Source organism: Aricia agestis, chromosome 2 (genome assembly GCF_905147365.1).
Source record: "Aricia agestis chromosome 2, ilAriAges1.1, whole genome shotgun sequence".
Lineage (NCBI taxonomy): Eukaryota > Metazoa > Arthropoda > Insecta > Lepidoptera > Lycaenidae > Aricia > Aricia agestis.
The window spans coordinates 8,972,130-8,991,345 of record NC_056407.1 but is presented as its reverse complement, the minus strand read 5'-3'; the positions used below and the strand labels follow the sequence as shown (position 1 = coordinate 8,991,345).

Below are 19,216 nucleotides of genomic sequence, written 5' to 3'. Positions count from 1 at the left end.
GTCGTGTACAATAATTGTACCCCTTCTAGAGCTCGCTGCTCCGTCACGGCGCCTGACATTTGCTAAAGGTTACTCAGTTCCGTCTGTTTTCTTCGCTGACACTATGTTTATTAGCCAAGAAAGGGTGTTATTGTATTGTGCTGAATTAACCTTTACAAAGGGCGGGGAATCGTTTATTTTGCATTTAACAATATCATTATTTTAAATGTATATATTATCTCAATAATTACATGTAATAAGACTAAAGTATGTAGTTAAAGGCTGAGTTAATTTAACTAATTAGACTGACAAAATGCCCTGATGACCAATAAAATTAATACACGACATTATTAAAATTTATTTTATTTCTATTAAATTACGGCTTGAATTTTGCAATAGGTGTGCATATTGCAAAACTTTAAATGTAGAGAGAGAAAATGTAGAGTTACCATAATTTAACAAATCCTATGGAATTGTTGAATAATTATTTATTGTTGTGTTCGATAGAAACAGCAATAATGGAAGGCCAATGAGCCGCTGACACGGAAAGAGAAGCTCAAACGTAGGAAAATTGTTTATTGCAGACGTAAACAGCGTTGCGATGTGTAGACAATGGTCACGACTCACGATGTATTCACTATTAATAATAGCTAATGTGAATACGTCGATATCAATTACTATCTACTACTTAATAGCATCTCTTTGTTATAACTTTGCGGATCTTCACCTATGAGTTATTAATTTAGCTTCATCGTTATAACTATTTTCGTCATTACTAACATTCTGAACACTTTCAGTATAATTCCTAAGCTGCCTAGGTTATATTAATTAAGCAGGTTCCTAAAGAATTGATATAGGCACTATATAAAATTGTAATCAATCACTTACCTCGCATTTTTTGTTCGTCCAACAGTTGCCTTTCTAAGTTGTCTTTTCCTTCTCGTTCTCTTAACACGTCCATTTTGAGTTCAGCTGTAATGAAAAATAATAAGGTCAAATCATTGCACATAATCTTATATCTTTAAACGAGCAATTCTTGTATATATAATTATAATATATAATATTGGAATCTCGGAATCGGCTGCAACTATTTTCATGAAATTTAGTATATAGGGAGTTTCGCGGGCGATAAATCGATCCAGCTAGGAATCATTTTTAGAAAATGTCATTATTAAATGACATTTATATGCGATAAAACACGAATTATCGTGTTTTCTCGAATACCGACCAAAGCTCGGTCAAATAGCTAGTATAAGTTTTAAAGGCATTCGTTTGTTATAATTCAAATTAAATAGTTAAAAGACTGGAAGTAGATAAAAGTTTGAGGTGGACTGTGGAACCCTATTTATTCTGTTTTAAGAAATAATTATCACTAATGATCGGCCAAGTGCGAGTCGGACTCGCGCACGAAGGGTTCCGTACCATTATAGAGCAAAATTAGGCCGAAAATTGTGTTTTTTTGTAAAATTGTGTTTTTGTATGGGTATATCCCTTATTTTTTATTTTAATATTACTATTTAATATTAGAGTGCACATATAACTAAGGACTTTGAGAAAAATTAAAGTACCTACCTGTTGCCATTAGTGATATAGAGCAAAAAAGGCCAAAAAAATCACGTTTGTTGTATGGGAAATTAATTATTAATTTTATTTTGTTTTTAGTATTGGTTGTTATAGTGGCAACAGATATATTATACAATCTGTGAAAATTTCAGAAGTCGAGCTATAGCGGTTCTTGAGTTACAGCCTGGAGACAGAAGGACAGACGGACAGACAACGAAATTTCAGTAATAGGGTCCCGTTTTACCCTTTGGGTACGGAACCCTAAAAAGTAACTTAAGGAAATCGTAAAGGGCAACTCAATAATGTTTCATCTAATGAAATAAATAGATAAACAATTCCGTTTGATTTGGCACATTACAAGATGGTACACAAAGGGCATTGTATAAGTAAGGGAGGAAGGAGGGCCGATTAGGAACATAAACACGGATTAACTCATTCGGAATCCGGGACCATTGTGAAGGAGTCGAATCGAGAGATTTGCATAACTTTCAATTAGATTTAACCTGACGGAAGTGATTGAGTTTGGGTATACGCGTAATAAGCCTTCAGGTGGCATATCCCACAATAGACGCCATAATTTAGTGCGTCTTGAATGTTAGGTTCCTAAGTTATTTGGATTTATATATATGACAATAGTCATAGCTTTTAGATTCGTTATACTGACTTCCAAAAGAGGAGAACTTTAATTTTTACACTTTACACTTAATTATATCACACTTGCGATTAGCCTTTTAAACTGACTTTGAGTGAACTACTTTTTGTTTAAGAAGCCTCACATATTATGTATTATATAAAACATTTTGTAAAGTTTCGTTGGTCATACCAACAATCAGGTCTTCTTATCATATTTCTTCGATTTTAAATATGCTTTTATGTGCCCATCAATTTCGCTCTATCAAATACATTTCTTTGACTGTAAGCTAGACATACATTATGCATGAACGTTTGATAGAGCCAACTTCTGATATAACTTCATTTAAAACAATCACCGGGGCACAAAACAATCTTCTCCAACACAAATGCGTTTACGTCGGAACATTACGACTGAAATTTGAATAGAAAGAGGTCAGGAGCGTAACGTTTAATTTAGTCCCTCGTTCAATTACTTGCTAAGACGTCAACTTTATAGAGGTCGTAGGGGATCCTGATTAACTTGTGCTCGCACCTTAAATTAAAAATAAAAATTAATATGGCACACGTTTCAATTTAAAGCTTAATTTGTCTAATCTTTAGAAGTTTTAGAGCTAATCTTTTTAGAGTTCATTTTATTAAGTGGACAAAGATTTCGTAATCTAAAATGATATTTGAGATAACGGTAATGAATGCTTAGCTGATTTAATTGTAGCAGTAGAATGTCGTTGACTCCACAACAAACATGTTTTTGCTAATTGACAAATTGGTAGTTAATTTCATAGTAGATAATATATTTATGATAATAAATGCCTTACTTATCAAATTTAATATGGATTAAAAAGTCGCGTTAAGTCTTTACCTTCACACTATATTTATGAATATATTTTTTGAACTTTTAGTCTTTTATGTTCAAGCTAACGAGCAAGGAACAAACGAAGAGTTAACATCTTCATAATATTAGTGTAAACGGAGATATACGATATCATTCTAAAGGCCCGATAAGGATCTATATAACAGAGTATAATATTTTGCAGCGACATCGGTAGCCGGCTTATATCGGCTAACAATAATCTCGAAGATACCGGACAAGTTAACTTCGTGTGTAATAAGGCAGTATGGGCGAGTTCCGTGGACTATCGCAGAACTCAATCTTGTTAACTGAAACGCTGTTTTTGATCATTGTTTCAAGTTTTGTTTCATAGATGCTCCTTTAATTACAACAACCATTGTCTCGTTAAACTTAGATAAAGCTCAGTAGACCTGCTGATGTTGCTGGTCTACCTGAGCTTTATCTATATTATGTTAACTTCTAATCTATAGCAAAATGGAAGAGGAGGACGCATGGAATGATGGAACTCTAGATATTTACAATGTTATATTTTTTTTTTTTTATATAATCTATCTTTTTCTAGGTGTCCAAACTGATGTACTTGGTCTATTGAAAACATGTTAAAATGAGGATCAAAACCAGTCCCACATATTTTTCTCTATTCTTTACCATTCTATTCTCTATCTATTTTTTACCACTATACATGAGAAAGCTATCTCATGCCATTTAAATTTTCATTTACTTTTTCATATCAGTGAAGTTATTTAGAATAAGCGTTTAGCAGAGGCGTAAATTAGTTCGAAGCGTGCAGTAATGGTGGGTAGTCTGTATTCAGTATCTGCGCAGGCGCATCTCGCGATCGCCGGACAAAGGGGCGCCCGGTGGTCTTCGTACAGATCTATCTCCGTATTGTTACGCGAGATAGCAATGAATCCGTAACATTGATTGCCTACAACGCTCTCGAATAAGCATCTACTATGTCTTAACATAACAATGATACATCATACTAAACTATAAAGATTAAATAAGCTATAGTAAGGAATTCAAATATAGAGAATAGAGTTAAAATAGAACAAACCTGAGAAACTCAAAAACATTGATAAATAAAGACTTCATAAAAGCCCTCAATTAATTCGAAAGTACCCTATTGCAGCAAAATCCACTACCAAAAAACATAATGTATTCGAATTATTTTAAAACGTTTAAGAAAATACAAAGTTACAACCGTCCGCTTTAAGACTCACAAAAAGTAAACTACACATAATTTCATGAAACAATAAATTATGAGGATGATTATTCGTTTAATAGCTAAATCGATATTTATATCGAATCAATCTTTAAACTGATATCGCCGAACCGAATAAAAATTACCACTTTAATAAATAAAATAACAATAAAAGTGATGCGCCGTTCAAGGGAATATGTAATTATGGTCAATTATTATTATGCCCAGGCTCAATGGCTGATAGATGATTGAAAGGATCGAAACCCATAAACAAAAGGATCGATTCCGGTTACGCAATTTAATAATGGCCTTAAGTAATTAACTGATACTGTAATCGATTTTCGAAATATTTTCATCGGCTGTGTTTTTATTTTTAAATCGAGGAGTCGTTTCGAGTATCATTACTTTTTTGCCACTCGGGAGTTTCCGGAGGGCGCGGAGAAAATTTTATTTCTTTTCAATTTCATGCACTCAGTTAAAGCAACAACAATATTTAAATTACGAATGTGATCCCTCTCTTTGGAATCAGATTAGAATATTATTGTTTCGGAAGCATTAGAGGTGCGACGTTTTATGTAAATACGAGCGAGTGAGTTTTTTCATAAAAACGTAATATCCGAATCATGGAAATTTCTACACGTATATATTTTAATGAAATTATTCCAAAACGATTTATATCAATTAATTCGAAAATATTTCAGGAAAAGGTACGCCCGAAAGCACAATAGAACGATAACAATCGCACAAGTCATAGGGCAGGCGAATTAAGACATATTTTCTCAGCCCCTGCGAAGACTACGCTGGGCTTGCAGTGAAAACAACAATTAAAGTCAGACCAAAATTTACGACTCAAAACTGGCAAAATAATTTAAACGAGCGTTAAGGTGAATGCGACCGAAATGGGTGTCGGAAAACCAAAACAAAGGTGAGTATTCTGATCTCCCTCGCAGTTCCTCTCGCTTTACTCGCGAATAAAGGGGAGGAAGTCTTAGCGGTTTAAGGTGGGATTTTAATAGTAATAAAATAAGGAAATATTACGGGGCGGTATTACTAATTAAAATGCTTCGGAATGCGCAAAATTATTATTTCAAATGATTTAATATAGCCGACTTTGTAACAGATTGTAGGTGATAAAATATGATTCTCTTTAGGTAACGTTAAGCTAGTTAATGACTTGACATGACAACAATTTTGTTAAAAACATAAGAAAAACGCGTAGGTGAATATTTTTAGGAATGACAAGTTCCCGAGAGACAAAATGATTCTGTTCGAAAGTTATTATTGGAAACAATTTGCTTTTAGTGTACCAGGTGATTTAATTGACAATTCCTACTCTGGCGGGCAAATTCAAAGTAACGATAATGGTCGTCAAGCGAAAACGAATTTTCTTCCCTATGCTTTTTAAATTTACAAACCGTCAGCAATTTTATTTTATTGTTATTAGATTTTTCCGGCTTATGTCACGGCGCCGGAGCGGAGGATTATTCCCGCAGTCTCTACGCTAATAATCATAAGAATTGGTTCTCTTTATTATGTGTGAAATTTAGAACATAAAATCTTCCTCACTCCGTCTACGGTTTTGATCTCTGTGTGGTTGGCACAAGGTCCTTTATACTTTGGCCACATTAAAATTTACAAAAATATTTCGTTGTCCTTTATTATGCGTGATGCGACTTTACTTCGCTACATGTGTGTAGATGTTGTTTAAGATTTACATTGTAACAATTTCGTTTAACTAGATTTGTTGTTCGTGGCTGTTATTATACTTGTAGATGTTATGTTTTGTCTGCTTTTACCTACATATTTCTGCAATTTAAATTAATATTGTGTCAATTTAGAATTTAATTATTTACAATTATTTTAACTATGTTTAATTCGCTTTGTGAACGAAATAGGCTAGCAGTGTACTTCAACACGAGTCACGATTTATATTGATATCTAAAACTGATTTGTTAAGCTGTAATGATTGTGTTGATTGAAAAATCTGATTGTACGAAATTTTTTGCATTTAAATTTAAACATCGAGCATTTCACGTTAAAGTGGTAATAGGGATACAAATAATGAAGATGTCCTCGCAAAATGAATTAAAAATAGTAGAGTATCGAACGGGCAGAGGCTGGAATACCGAGCCGCGTTATCGGCGCACGCGCACCCAATCGCAGATCGAAACACACCGGATAAGATTATCCGGTAGCCCTGTATTATTTTAATGAGACTACACGACTCCCGAGATGGGATACGATACGAAGAAACTTAGGTAACGAAGCAAATAAGAAGTATACGGGTCAAGAGAGATATCACGCGGCGCGCCGAGATGACAGAGTCTGCATTACCGCGCCCGCGCCCGGCCCCGGGACTTTTAAATTAGCCACCGAACACGATAAGCCCCGTACATCTACATACCAGCTGACGGCAGATCGCCGATACCATTATGTCTCCGGTGAGGTACCGATTAAAAATATCTACATTTATAAGCAGACGGCATCTGTTATTCAAATAAGGCCCGAATGCGCTAGGCCGCGAACGTTTTGTTTTTTCGGCGTCCCCCCGCCGGCCCGCGATGCTCCCCTATGGATATATTGGTATTAAAAATGTAAGGGAGATTTATGCGAATTGCTCTAAGCTTTCATTAGTTGTTTCTTGTGCGATGTTTCGCGGTCGCCGCTCCCTGACCGGCAATTTTTTATTTTTGTGCAAACTTCCCGACGTTCGGGCGTGCCGTTAAAAATTTAACTGCATATAAAGAATATTTATACGCCCGTAGAGTTCCAGCTGTACCCTACGACTTATTATTACGATTCCCTCCGCCTATTGAGGGAATTGAAATTAAGATAAATTAACTTTAATGGAAAATAACGGCGGAAGTTTCTAAGGTGTGGATTGAAAAGAAAAATATGGATTTAATAGAGGCACAATGTTCGGAGCAGTTAAGAATCGATAATATTATGAAAATAAAAATCTTACAAATACAATCATAGAAGATTATTATTACAAATGTGTATTACAAACTGACAGTAAATAATAATGAACTAATCAAGCGTCAATTAAAAAAGTTACACAGTTATAACTTGTGTCAAAAATTGAGATGTTCAAACGGCGTTTAAAATTTTATGGATCGTAAACACTAGCATAATAAACGCAACCGCCACAAAACTGCTCATATTCCGTAATTCCATATGTAAATTACAACTAGAGCAAGGGTTCCATTTCACCCCATAGAGACTCGCGACCAGAGTTACTTGATCTTGAATAATTCAAGATGCGAGTAGATACGGAGCTCTGGGCACGTTAGCTCGAAAATAACTGCTATTAAACCTCGGTTTACGCCAGTTTTAAATATTAAGCGCAGCAATATTCACTAACATTCAGAATAATGAGATGCAACAAGGAATGACATACTTAAAAATGCAAGGGCTTCTTGTGGTTCCGTGGTGTTTCAGGACTATAACGTGATTGAACAATATTGATTTGGTTTCTGTATGCAGTGTTAGTATAAAGGTATTTATTTTGCTTTTCCTTTTCTTTAATTCTGGATATTGTTGAGTCTTTTGCTTGCAAATTGTAATTTGCTGTTAATTAGTTGTGCATGTTGGGAAAAGGTCTTCTCCATCCAGGTTTTTTAGTGATTATAATTCAAACTACTTCCATCCAATAAGACGCGGCAAATAGTTTTCTTGTTTGTTTTTGCATCTAAAACTAACTAACTCTGTCGCTATTACTCATATAAATATTTATCCATACTAATCCATACTAATATTATAAATGCGAAAGTATCTCTGTCTGTCTGTCTGTCTGTCTCGCTTTTCACGCCAAAACTACTGAACCGATTGCAATGAAATTTTGTACACAGTTATTCTAGAGTCTGAGAAAGGACAAAGGCTACTACTTGATGTGGGAAAATATCATATTTCATGAAAATATCGATGAAAATGAATTCGCATTGCGCGTGGCCAGCGCTCATCCCGGGGGTCCTGGGTTCGAGTCCCGCAGACGGAACAAAAAGTTTTCAATGTTCCTGGGTCTTGGATGTGTAATAAAATAAAATTTCAAAAATCTTAAACATATTTTGTGTATAATATTATAAAAAATCCAGAAATATATCGATGCAATGAACATTTTAGTTCTAATACGATTCAACAGATGGCGTTTTATTTTTTACTTCATTGTAACATAGAACTAATCATACTTATTAGTTATTATGTTTTTGTTTATAGTTTTTAATACGTTAGAATATTATGTTTAATAATATTATCACTTGGTACAATAATAATCAATCTATCTTATCTTATAGAACTCCTTCTGCATTTCTAATATATGTGACAAGTTGACAACAGAAGGCGCTCTAAAATTAAGGAGTTCAAGTGTACCGGCGTGTTGGCCTATATTCCATCCAGAAAATATGTCAATGCAATCAACATTTTAATTCTAATATATGAAAACAAATGGCGTTTTATTTTTTACTTAAATATATTTTATGTATAATATTATAAAAAATCCAGAAATATATCGATGCAATGAACATTTTAGTTCTAATACGATTCAACAGATGGCGTTTTATTTTTTACTTCATTGTAACATAGAACTAATCATACTTATTAGTTTGATTAGTAAAGCGCGATGTTAACAAAATTGGTGTCAAAAGCTTTTATAAAAAAACCCTGGTACCCCTTAAATCAATACAGCTGTGCAGTGTGCACACAATAAGTATTTCATTTTTTTATATTAAACTTTATATTTTATGCCAAATTTTAAAGCTTATTTAGCCCCCCAATTACACAACTTTACCCATAAACTATTTATCATTGATAGGTTTAAGGGTACGTCACTGCACAGATAAAGTACTGAGTTATTTAATACCGTAGAATAGATATAACAATCGAAAAAAAATCTAAACTTAAATGTAAGATGATACCACCTCTTATAGAAAGACTTTTGAGCAAGCGTCAGCGCGATGTAGAAAACGCACGGCGCCATCTATTATGAATTTTTGGATTTTGGAATTTGAACAAAATTACGCATTTTCACCCTCTGACAACCCTTTTTTCCAGTAAAAAAGTAGCCTATGTCCTTTCTCAGGCTTTAAGACTATCTGTATACAAAATTTCATTACAATCGGTTCGGTAGTTTTGGCGTTTGGCGTGAAAGCGAGACTGACAGACAGACAGAGATACTTTCGCATTTATAATATTAGTATAGATTATGTGCACACTGCACAGCTGTTTTTGGGTATTTTGATTAATTAAGGGCCGCGCTACACCGGAATGGCAGCGGCGAGGCGAGCACTTTCAGCGCTGCCAATCCGGTGTAGCGCGGCCCTAAGAAGGGTACCACTTACCAGGGTTTTAAAAAGTTTTTGAATTTGACACACATTTTGTTGATACCGCGCGCTATAAACTAAAGTCCACGCGGACGAAGTCGCGGGCAACAGCTAGTGTTTTTATATTATACGAAATTTGAGTAAAGCAAGCAGAAAATTCTAAAACATAGACGAATCACATCGTACCTTTTTGTTTTAATAAAGATATCTCGTACATGTTAATAATTGGGCGTACGTCACATTAAATTATTTCGGCTAAGTAATTCCGAGCGGTTAATTATTGTGCACGGGCCGGGAGGAGAGTTGAGAATGTAATTATTATTAAACTTTACGATTGTCTCACTTTACCCCTTTGTAATAGATCGCGGGGAAAAATGACACAACTCCAGAACGCACGTCACCGTATTACGTCTTATGTCTGCCAGGACAAGGGCCAAATTGAATCGGCTCTATCGCATAAATAAATTGTTTCAATTCGATGTATTATATCTTAAGATCCTTTGGGAGTTTCTTGCCTTGTTATGGTACGGGATTCGTGCTACTGTCTGTAAATTTATAAGCGTATTTCGAGCAAATCGAGTTATAATGAATCATTTTAGCCAGTGTTTTGCTTAATGACAATGTTTTAACATAATGATTGGAAACCAACAAATAAATCAATAATTACGTCCAAGTAGAAAAGTTTCATAAATTACTAGCTGTCCCGGAAAACGTTTCTTTGCCATATAAAGTATTTCGCCCGTATTATTTTATTGAAGTGACTAAATATTATGTATGTCACCATGGCAACGTTCATCGCTATCCCGTCGCACAAACAATGGTCACCGTCAGTCTCGAGTTATAATAATTTACTATTATTTATTTAACAAATGCACTTATCAATATAAAAAATACCCAGTAGCCGATTCTCAGACCCACTGAATATGTATAATATATAAAATTTGGTTAAAATCAGTAAAGCCGCTTCGGAGGAGTACGCTATCTAACATTGTGACACGAGAATTTTATATACTTAATAGAAGATAATAATTTCTATACGATTCAGAAATGTACACTAAGCTAATATTTCTGAAAAACAGTTGTAATTAAGAAATACCTATAAACATAGAGCTATGTCTACGCAGGCTATTTTGAGTATTTATAGAGCCGCAATTGATACAGGTTTAATTAGAGGAGACGTGCGGTTTGTCGCAACCCCACGTTTGCGCTGGCCGCCGCTAGATGGCGCGCGTGTGGTCGAGTCGCGTGCGCACTGTAACCGGAGCGACACGCGCAAGTAATCCAATATGGCCGCCTCGCTCACATATCGCCACACAGGAATGGCATTTTAATATCCTTCGGTTAATGTCAGTTATTGTTTACACGTACCACGGCCAAGCCAAACGGAAACGTGAATTTTGCATTGCGACGATTTTAAATTAGCAATGAAGCATGCCTACAGCACTGAGTTTTTTCAGCACTCCGGGAAAGCTTGTAAGAACTCGAAGAAGATTTTAGCTAAGAATATGACACGTCTATCCTTTCTTGATGGTCCGTTTACGTCGTGATGAATGCATTATCGTATGCGTCGTGTTGCTATTGTAACATTTCATCTTTATCGAGGAGCTCGCAATGAGCACCGAAAACCTCTCATAATTCATTTTAGCGAGATTGGAGTAAACAAACAGATCGGTCCGCGAGATTTTTGAGCACCTCCACACAATGGCGCGAAAGCTGGCGCGGCGGGCAACAATGCATCGTTGTGGGTATCTGCGCGCGCGCATCTCGGTGGCGCGGCTCGCTGGGGGCGGTGAGGCCGTGGAAGCCGCGCTACGAATGTTAGCTTATGATTCCTCGATCGATGCTGCATATACCTCTAGAGGTATCTAGAGAAAGAAGTGTTTCATTATCCTTATAAGTTATAATGAATTCAGGAACACAGCACGGTCTCTATAACGGAATTGCAATTCGACAAGGTATTCAAGAAGAAAAGCTCCTTTGAACTCCTGTTTTCTAGTTGGTCAATGGACTACGTAGTTCCCTCGTTCATCAAACAATGTTATTTCAACAATAACAATGTTAGATACATAATGCGACCGTTGTTTGTTATTGTGTGTATGTCACCGCTAATCGCTGGGCCTGCTGTGTAATTATCCTGTCTTGCCCTCTCGCATAATTGCCGTTGTGTGAAAAATATTAAACTCAAAACAAACGGCCGTTTTCTTGGGTTTTATTTTTATCAGACGCAATTTTCTCCGAGTCAAATTGTCTTGCAATTTGTTGATTTTGAAATAGTCTGACTCTTATAAATATGAATTAGCACGTTATTTACGGCAGCCCAGTTTGGAGCATCAGTATTATATTTGTAGCTTTATTTAAGTACAACTTCTTAGTTACAACTTACTATATTCTAAGATCTATCATAAATTCTACCCACAGTTTCCTGCAGTGAATCACATAATATGTGGTACGATTTTTACATATTTTTGAACTAATCCAGAAGCTTATCATAACTCTATGCAAAAATGTCCAACACGGATACATGTAATAAAACAGGTAATTTGATGGCATCGACATAACAATGTTACTGTCAGTATTGTAAAAGCTTTCATATCAATTGAATCCATTAGCTGAGTACACAAGTCCTGTCTATTTGCTCATCAGTTTTTATCATTGGCCAGTTCTTGTTTGTTCGATCGGTCACTTCCACGTTATTGATGGCGGGCTCCCTCATCGCGAAACTCGTTGCAAATGGTGCCATAATAACGCAGCATAGAGACACTTTTTACACTAATTAGCTTATTTCAACACAGCCCGCGACAAACATTTAAGCTATTTATATTTGTTCGTGCAATCAATTTAATGTATCTATATAATTTGCATACATTTATGGTGGAGTTTATTTAATCATGGCTATTTGGCTACGACTCGAACGCCGAAATTGTATATCATTTGGGGCGAAATTGTATGGCATCAGTATTTTGTAGATTAGACCCTTTTGAGCAAAATTTAATTTTATATTCGACTAACCATTTCGTATAGAAATGGCAAAGATTTTATAAAGGAGCGGGAAGACATTCGTATTTGAAGAATGTAAGCCCGATCGACACCGAAGGCCGATTAAAAACTGGCCCCACCGATGTGATAGCACCAATAAATCCGCACATTAAAGACGAGGCAACATCGAATATCGAGACCATGACTACTACGGTCCCTACACTAGTTATCTCTAGATATGGGAGTGGAATTCCCTTTATGCCGGGTCCCCATAAAATACACCGGGCCTATCTGCCCGCGCATGTGCCATTTGTCCGCTGAACAGCACTTAGCTTAACAAAAACTGATAGTTGTAAAACAAAAGAGGTGAACAAAACCGCGGTAACAAGACCGGGCCATCTCGGCCGGGAATAAACTAAGCGGTAAGAATTAACAGGGATAAAGGATTAAAGGGTAGCCGATGCAGATTTATGTCGCGACGATTGCGATCGGAACGATTCCCCGCGTTAGCGCGCTCTCATTGTGAGCTAAATGCTCGATTCGAATGCTCAAATATACGAGAACCGGCAATTGTTATCGGAGCTCGAAGGTGGACCGTTTAGACAAGCTGAGTGATACGACGAGAATATACGTCGGCGGATAACGCGCACGACGTTAGAAACGTGAGGATATGGTGAGGAAAGAAGAGATTTTATAAAATAATTTACGCACATTTAGATTTCATGTACATCTCAAAACAGTTAAAATTTTATATTTGTATTGAAACAAGTCGATAGATCACATTCGCTCACACAAATAGTACTTTTACACTCTGTAAACCGAGTGTAACATTAAAACCCACAGCTTTTCTCGAAAAACATTTCCACCCACGCATCAAAAGCACACAAAAGTGATGAAAAATAACTATTTGACGCCTATTTCCCATGCATTGCGCTTCTATTGACAGAAACGAATCGAAAAAACGTTATCGCGGTGTCGTCCTTTCACGGGACCCCATCCAGCGGTATCTGATAACGCTCTGAATGCCGAACATTTGTCGCCACTCGCCCGACACCCACTCGGCTAGTGTGGAAATTGTCAGCAAATATACCCTAGATAGCGATCTGTCATTTGAGGGTGAAGGGATGAACTGAGCTCAGACTGTAGTCGAAGACTAGAAGTCATACAGTCTCACCTATGTGCTTGCGTTGCCTGGTTTTGTATGCCTGCGTTGGCGTATCTTTATAAATATAGCTAAGAATTCGATAAATATTGCTATGAATTAAATTTGCTCTACTTACTCTACTTTTCAATTAATTTTTTGCGCTAAGAATAGTAAGGTACATTCAAAAAAGGTCCATTTGGTTTTGTCTCGATCCGCAGGAGGAGGACCGAAAGTATGCAATTTAACCCAACAAAACATAAACATTACACGTAACTAACTACAACATACAGAATGTAAACGAATAAACGCCTCGCACCACCTATCATTCCGGCTGCATCAGCTTATTGCTGTAATTTGAAATGCGCCGGTAAAGTTCTACACCGATTCGAAAAAATGTTTCATCAACAATAATTTTTATATCGTAATAACAAAATTACCGGCTTTATATTAGTCGTATGATTTTCACTCTTAATCGGTCGCGTTTAAGAGTTTATTCCTTCGTTCGGGCCTCGTCGGGGGGGAGAAATGGAACCTTTTGTTGGCCTATAGCATTATTATTTCTCATTTTGTTTTGTTTATTAATACAATTGGCCCGCGGCGCAATATTGATATTCAAGTTTGATGATCACTCGCACCGCGAATTTTCTCCTCCTCTGTATTTTTATAGATTTTTGTAACTCACGTTTTGCTTTTCTTTTGCTTAGATAGCGGCAGTATTGAATACATTTTAATAAATTTCGGCAGTAAACTTTACCAAAAAACATTTATATTTTGTGTATACCCTCTAAATACGCCAACATCAATAAAGTAGGCTATGGCAACAATGAATAAAATTAAAAACCGAATGACTAAAACTACTTCACAATTTTGTTCTAGATGATTAGAGATGTTGCACGTGTTTTGAACAAAATGACGACAGCGCCATCCATAGGCCACGAGAGCATTTCTCATGGAGAAAATGAAATGATGTGAATAAATAACTAGCAGAAATATCAATTAAACAATTATCCTGTCCGAATGGAATCGCGGGTAATGATAGTGGGCCGCGCTATAACTCAGCCGCATCTGTTCTACGGCTATTTGCAAAACGCACGACATGCTCTGTACGGCAATTGTACATATTACTTTTAAACTATTATGAAATATAATTATTCTATTCCGTGCACTAACATCTGAGAGCCTGTGAACTGATGTAGAGTCGTAGAGACGTTTCTTTAAAAATGTATTGATCCTCTTACTATTAAAAAGTTTAATTAGATTTAAAAAGTTGTTAAAGAACGTTTGTGTACCAAAGCGTACTATAAAGTTACTGATTTCATGAATGATAGTACACTATGGGAATAAGGTCGCCCCCTGCAGAGCTGTTTCATTATAATATGTATAATAATTGTACACTCGTTGTATTTTATTTAGTCATAATGACACTGTTATTTTATAATATATTTTTTGTAATTTTCCATCTTTTTAGAAAAAGATGGCCCCGTGCGAGTTTCTTACGCCGGTTCTTCTCGCCGGGTTAGTTCCCGAACCGGTGGTAGGCATCTGTGTAGCCCCGACGTTCAGAGAATATTTGAAAAAAAATATTCTGAATAAAAATTTTGAGTTTGAGTTTTAAGATTGTATTCATAAAAGTAAACAAAAAAGTATACCTACAGCTGCTATACAATGTTTTGTCCCTGCCTAAAATATTTAAGAAGTTTGCTGAAGAAGATTGTGAGACAAATCTTTTGTTCTTTTTATAAGTATCTCTTACCTTTCTCGTAGCTAATCTGCCTCTCCTGCTGGCGGGCGTTGTCGGCCGCGACCTTGAGGAGGCCCTGGATGTTCCTCAGCAGGGTCTCAGTGGAGGAGACCAGGGTGTCGGCTGTGGGGTCGACGGGGACCGACGTGGGGGATCCGCCGGGCGCCGGGTAGCTCACTTGCGCCGGAGACGAGTTCCTCTGCAGCTCCCGCTCGCTGTCGCTCAAGTCTGCTCCTGAACAAACATACATCTTCATGTTATACTATACAGTACGGATTGAGTCCGATCGCTTTGACTTAGAGCTCCCACACAAACTGCGAATTCTCATCGCATCGGAAAAATCTGCAACAAAACTCATAATAAAAATTACATTGTGATGCGATGCGAATTCGAAGTGTTCTGTGAGGGAGCCCTTAGACTTTTTAACATATTTCATATAATATCTTTCCAAAATTCTATTAAAACCACTGTGGTAATTAAACAACTGAAGGCTAAACCGCTTTACAGCTGTCAATCCTGGCTTACAGAAGCAGCAGTCGTGGGAGTGTGTGGTGATCCAATGCCCGTTTAAAAAATCCTTAAGGCTAAAAATTACTTGTAATTTAGTTTATGAACAATAGCGAGTGGATATACCCTTATAATATCTTACATACAATACATTTAAATAAAGAGCTTTTACCAACACAATCAATCGCCGTTTTTAATTAAAAGCTCCGTAGTCATCGATGTAGACAGCGGAATTACAAAGTCATACGTGAATTCGAGGCAGTTAATTAATAAATATTTCAATGTTGAGTAGAAAACGAGCAAGTTTATATTGCGTGTATCATTCTCTCGACAATTATTATGGCGAGGTACATGGAAATCGCGTGGTACTCTCGCGATGTAAACTATAGTAAATGCCTATTCCGACTGCGATTGTGCACGATTTATAATCAACGATTAAATTAATAATCGAACCCATATCGAGCCAACTATATTATGTATGGTGTAAGCTGACGAAAATGAGAATTTCAACATTAAAATGCTGAAAATGCTTTACAACAATTTGTAAATTTTGAGTTTAGTAATAATATTCTTTTATCTTTTATATTTAAATACTCTTTTTCTTCTTCAAAAATGAAAGTCATTAAAAGGAAAGGTCACCAGAAAAACAAAGAATCAAGGGTTGTATGTAACATACTTAATGCTTAATTCATTACCATAATGTTAATACACGATCTTTTATTTAAAAGACAACACCATTTAGCGATGGCTCAAATTGATTCGACCCAAAGGTATAATTATAGATTATAGCAAATGCGATGGACGTCAAAAGGAAAGTGTTTCATATTAAGTCTCACGGCCCGAAGTAATCTATCGATACATTTAATTTAACTGACAAGATAGTGATTGCTCGTCTCGTGATGAAGACAACGCCGTTTCGTCATTGTAGATGCGCACGATAGCACTCCCAGTTGTCACAACAACCTCCTCCTAATAAGACCAATTAACTAAATTTATATCCCGACACGAAACAAAATGAACCCTAATCGCTCCGTGTAAGCGTCAAACTGTATTGTCCGATAAATAAAACATAACGCTACAATGTAAATAAAGTCGGAGATCGATTTTAATAAAATTAAAAAGGCTGTAAAGCTTAAGATCAAAGTTGAATGAGACTGGTTTTGACAAACTTAAGATATAATTTATTGTTGACGTTAATGTAGATCATTCTTTGTTGGTAAATTATTTGCAATTTGCAAACAAGTACGTTATTAAGTTTACTTAGCAGTATAAACTTTATTGTTCCTACAATTTTTAACATTATTTGCCAATATGTAACTTGCAAGCAATAAGCTTTGACTACTTTCAAACACATAGTTATCGCAAAACACCACTAAACCCACAGACATAGATCAAGACAGATACCGCATGTCCTTCCATTTGTATGAAAACGAGCGTGCCACTGTTTACCTACCTACTGTGACGTACCGATGATAAGAAACGTGAATGTTTTTATTCAAATTTCTACAGCTCAACAGGGCACAATTACACATTTTTACGTTTTTAAAATTCCGTTTGACTTGATTCCGATCAGCAGACTTTGAACAGACTTTCGAAAGACGAGCATCGCTCGTCTTTTGGGAACGTTATATGGCACGCGAAGTACACACACATGCAGTATTTATCTTGATCTATGTCTGTGACTCAACCAAACAAAACCTTTGGTGGTAGTTCTCACGCTTTATATGGACTATTTCGTAATCGCGGATAGCGAGGTTATTGTTTCAATAATTCAGCTATTGTATGGCAGCTAGTATGGACCGCGTCGTAGATAAATGTTATGACTTACGACGATGAGTCTCCACCGGTTTGCGACACCTGCTACCTCCTACTCGCATGAGGTATACCACTAGCTATTATTTACTTGGTCTAAATACTGTAATATATTTTTGGGAGCTTAAATTAATAATAATCGATTGCGTTAGAGTTTTTGTTACAATTTTAAATGGTTCTCGCGATCAACACTACCTGTAAAAAAAATCCTTTTTTTATTGCTAAAAAACTTGCCACTTATACAAATAATATGACTCATGTTTTTTTTAATACTTAGGTCGAAATTCAGAAAAGCAATTTTAATATTTTAGAACGTGCAAGACTAATAAGAAAATTGAAGTGTTACGAATCGCGTTACTATGTAGAGTTCTGAAGTTTCGCGAAGCTTTGTTCCATTGTGCATTGCTGCCTATAATTTTTTTTACAATATTTGTTCCGTAAATAGCTAATGAACAAAAATAATCATCATTGTACAGTGAAGTTAAAGCGTCAATTTTATTGTTTTATATAAATTGTATAAAAGTGACAACTGCGCAGAGAATTTCTACTAGGCAATTCCTAATTCGATATCGATTACTGTCGCAAAAAGTAATATTTAATTTACTCGTTACGTAAGTAATGTATAAATGCATGACGTTATGTTAATAACGAGTTTTCTATTGATTGATGATACGAGACGAGAGAAGGTAAATTAATAAAATATTTAGTATGCCAATAGGCAATGCAAAAAGAGGATAGACGTAGGCTCGCATGTCACCAAAGAAATCGTTATGCCATCCATCATGCGGGTTTTTAATAGTTTTAATAGCATATTTAACCCGTACGATGATGGAATCTAGGAAACTGTCGTCTGTTTTCTTGAAAACGTGTTTACATTCATTTTATAATGATAATTACACGTGTATCGGTACAAGTAATATTGAGTTAATCGCGATGCCGAGGTATGCGGCGATTTGAATAATAGAATAATTTTTGTTTGTTTACATTAGCCAAGGCTGAAGAGAGTACTATTAATGAAGTCGTTAGCGTTAGCTGCTAACAAAAAGTATTGTTTTACAGTTAATCTTAATTAAATATTCGATTCTACAAGATGACTATTACAGTTAGTACTGACTACTGAGACAAAAATACTTTTATTTTTTTTGCAGCTTCATAGAATAGGGTAACACGGTTTTATTAAATATACCTGATCCTGCCGTCATCTTTATGTCTTTAACACTAAGCGGGTCCTATTATTGTGTCGAAAGCGTTTAGGTGGGCAAAATAGAATCCCTTGAGAGCGTCTCATACGTCATTAAAGTCTATTAAAGCAGACACAATATGATTTTATTAAATCGAACCATTATACCTGAACGTGAGGTGTTCGGAGATCGACGGAAAATTGTCTGCTATTATTGTTGTATTATTATGTAATACGTTTATACTTTATTATTAAGTCGAAACAATAATTGTTTATTTTATTGTAAAGGTACGGCGATGTAATAAATTA

At 35.9% G+C, this 19,216-nt stretch overlaps 1 protein-coding gene across 6 annotated transcripts in view; it reads right to left on the bottom strand.

Moving 5' to 3' along the window:
* Positions 1–19,216, bottom strand: part of LOC121739772 (dachshund homolog 1) — a 135,339-nt gene that overhangs the window by 25,691 nt on the left and 90,432 nt on the right. For 4 of the 6 annotated variants that reach the window (XM_042132330.1, XM_042132332.1, XM_042132333.1 and 1 more), the window contains 2 exons: positions 15,421–15,642; positions 868–951 (listed from right to left, as the gene is read on the bottom strand). In XM_042132330.1, the coding sequence (XP_041988264.1) occupies positions 868–951; positions 15,421–15,642 (306 nt within the window). The remainder of the gene's footprint in view (positions 1–867; positions 952–15,420; positions 15,643–19,216) is intronic. The other 2 variants (XM_042132331.1, XM_042132336.1) reach the window with 1 other exon arrangement.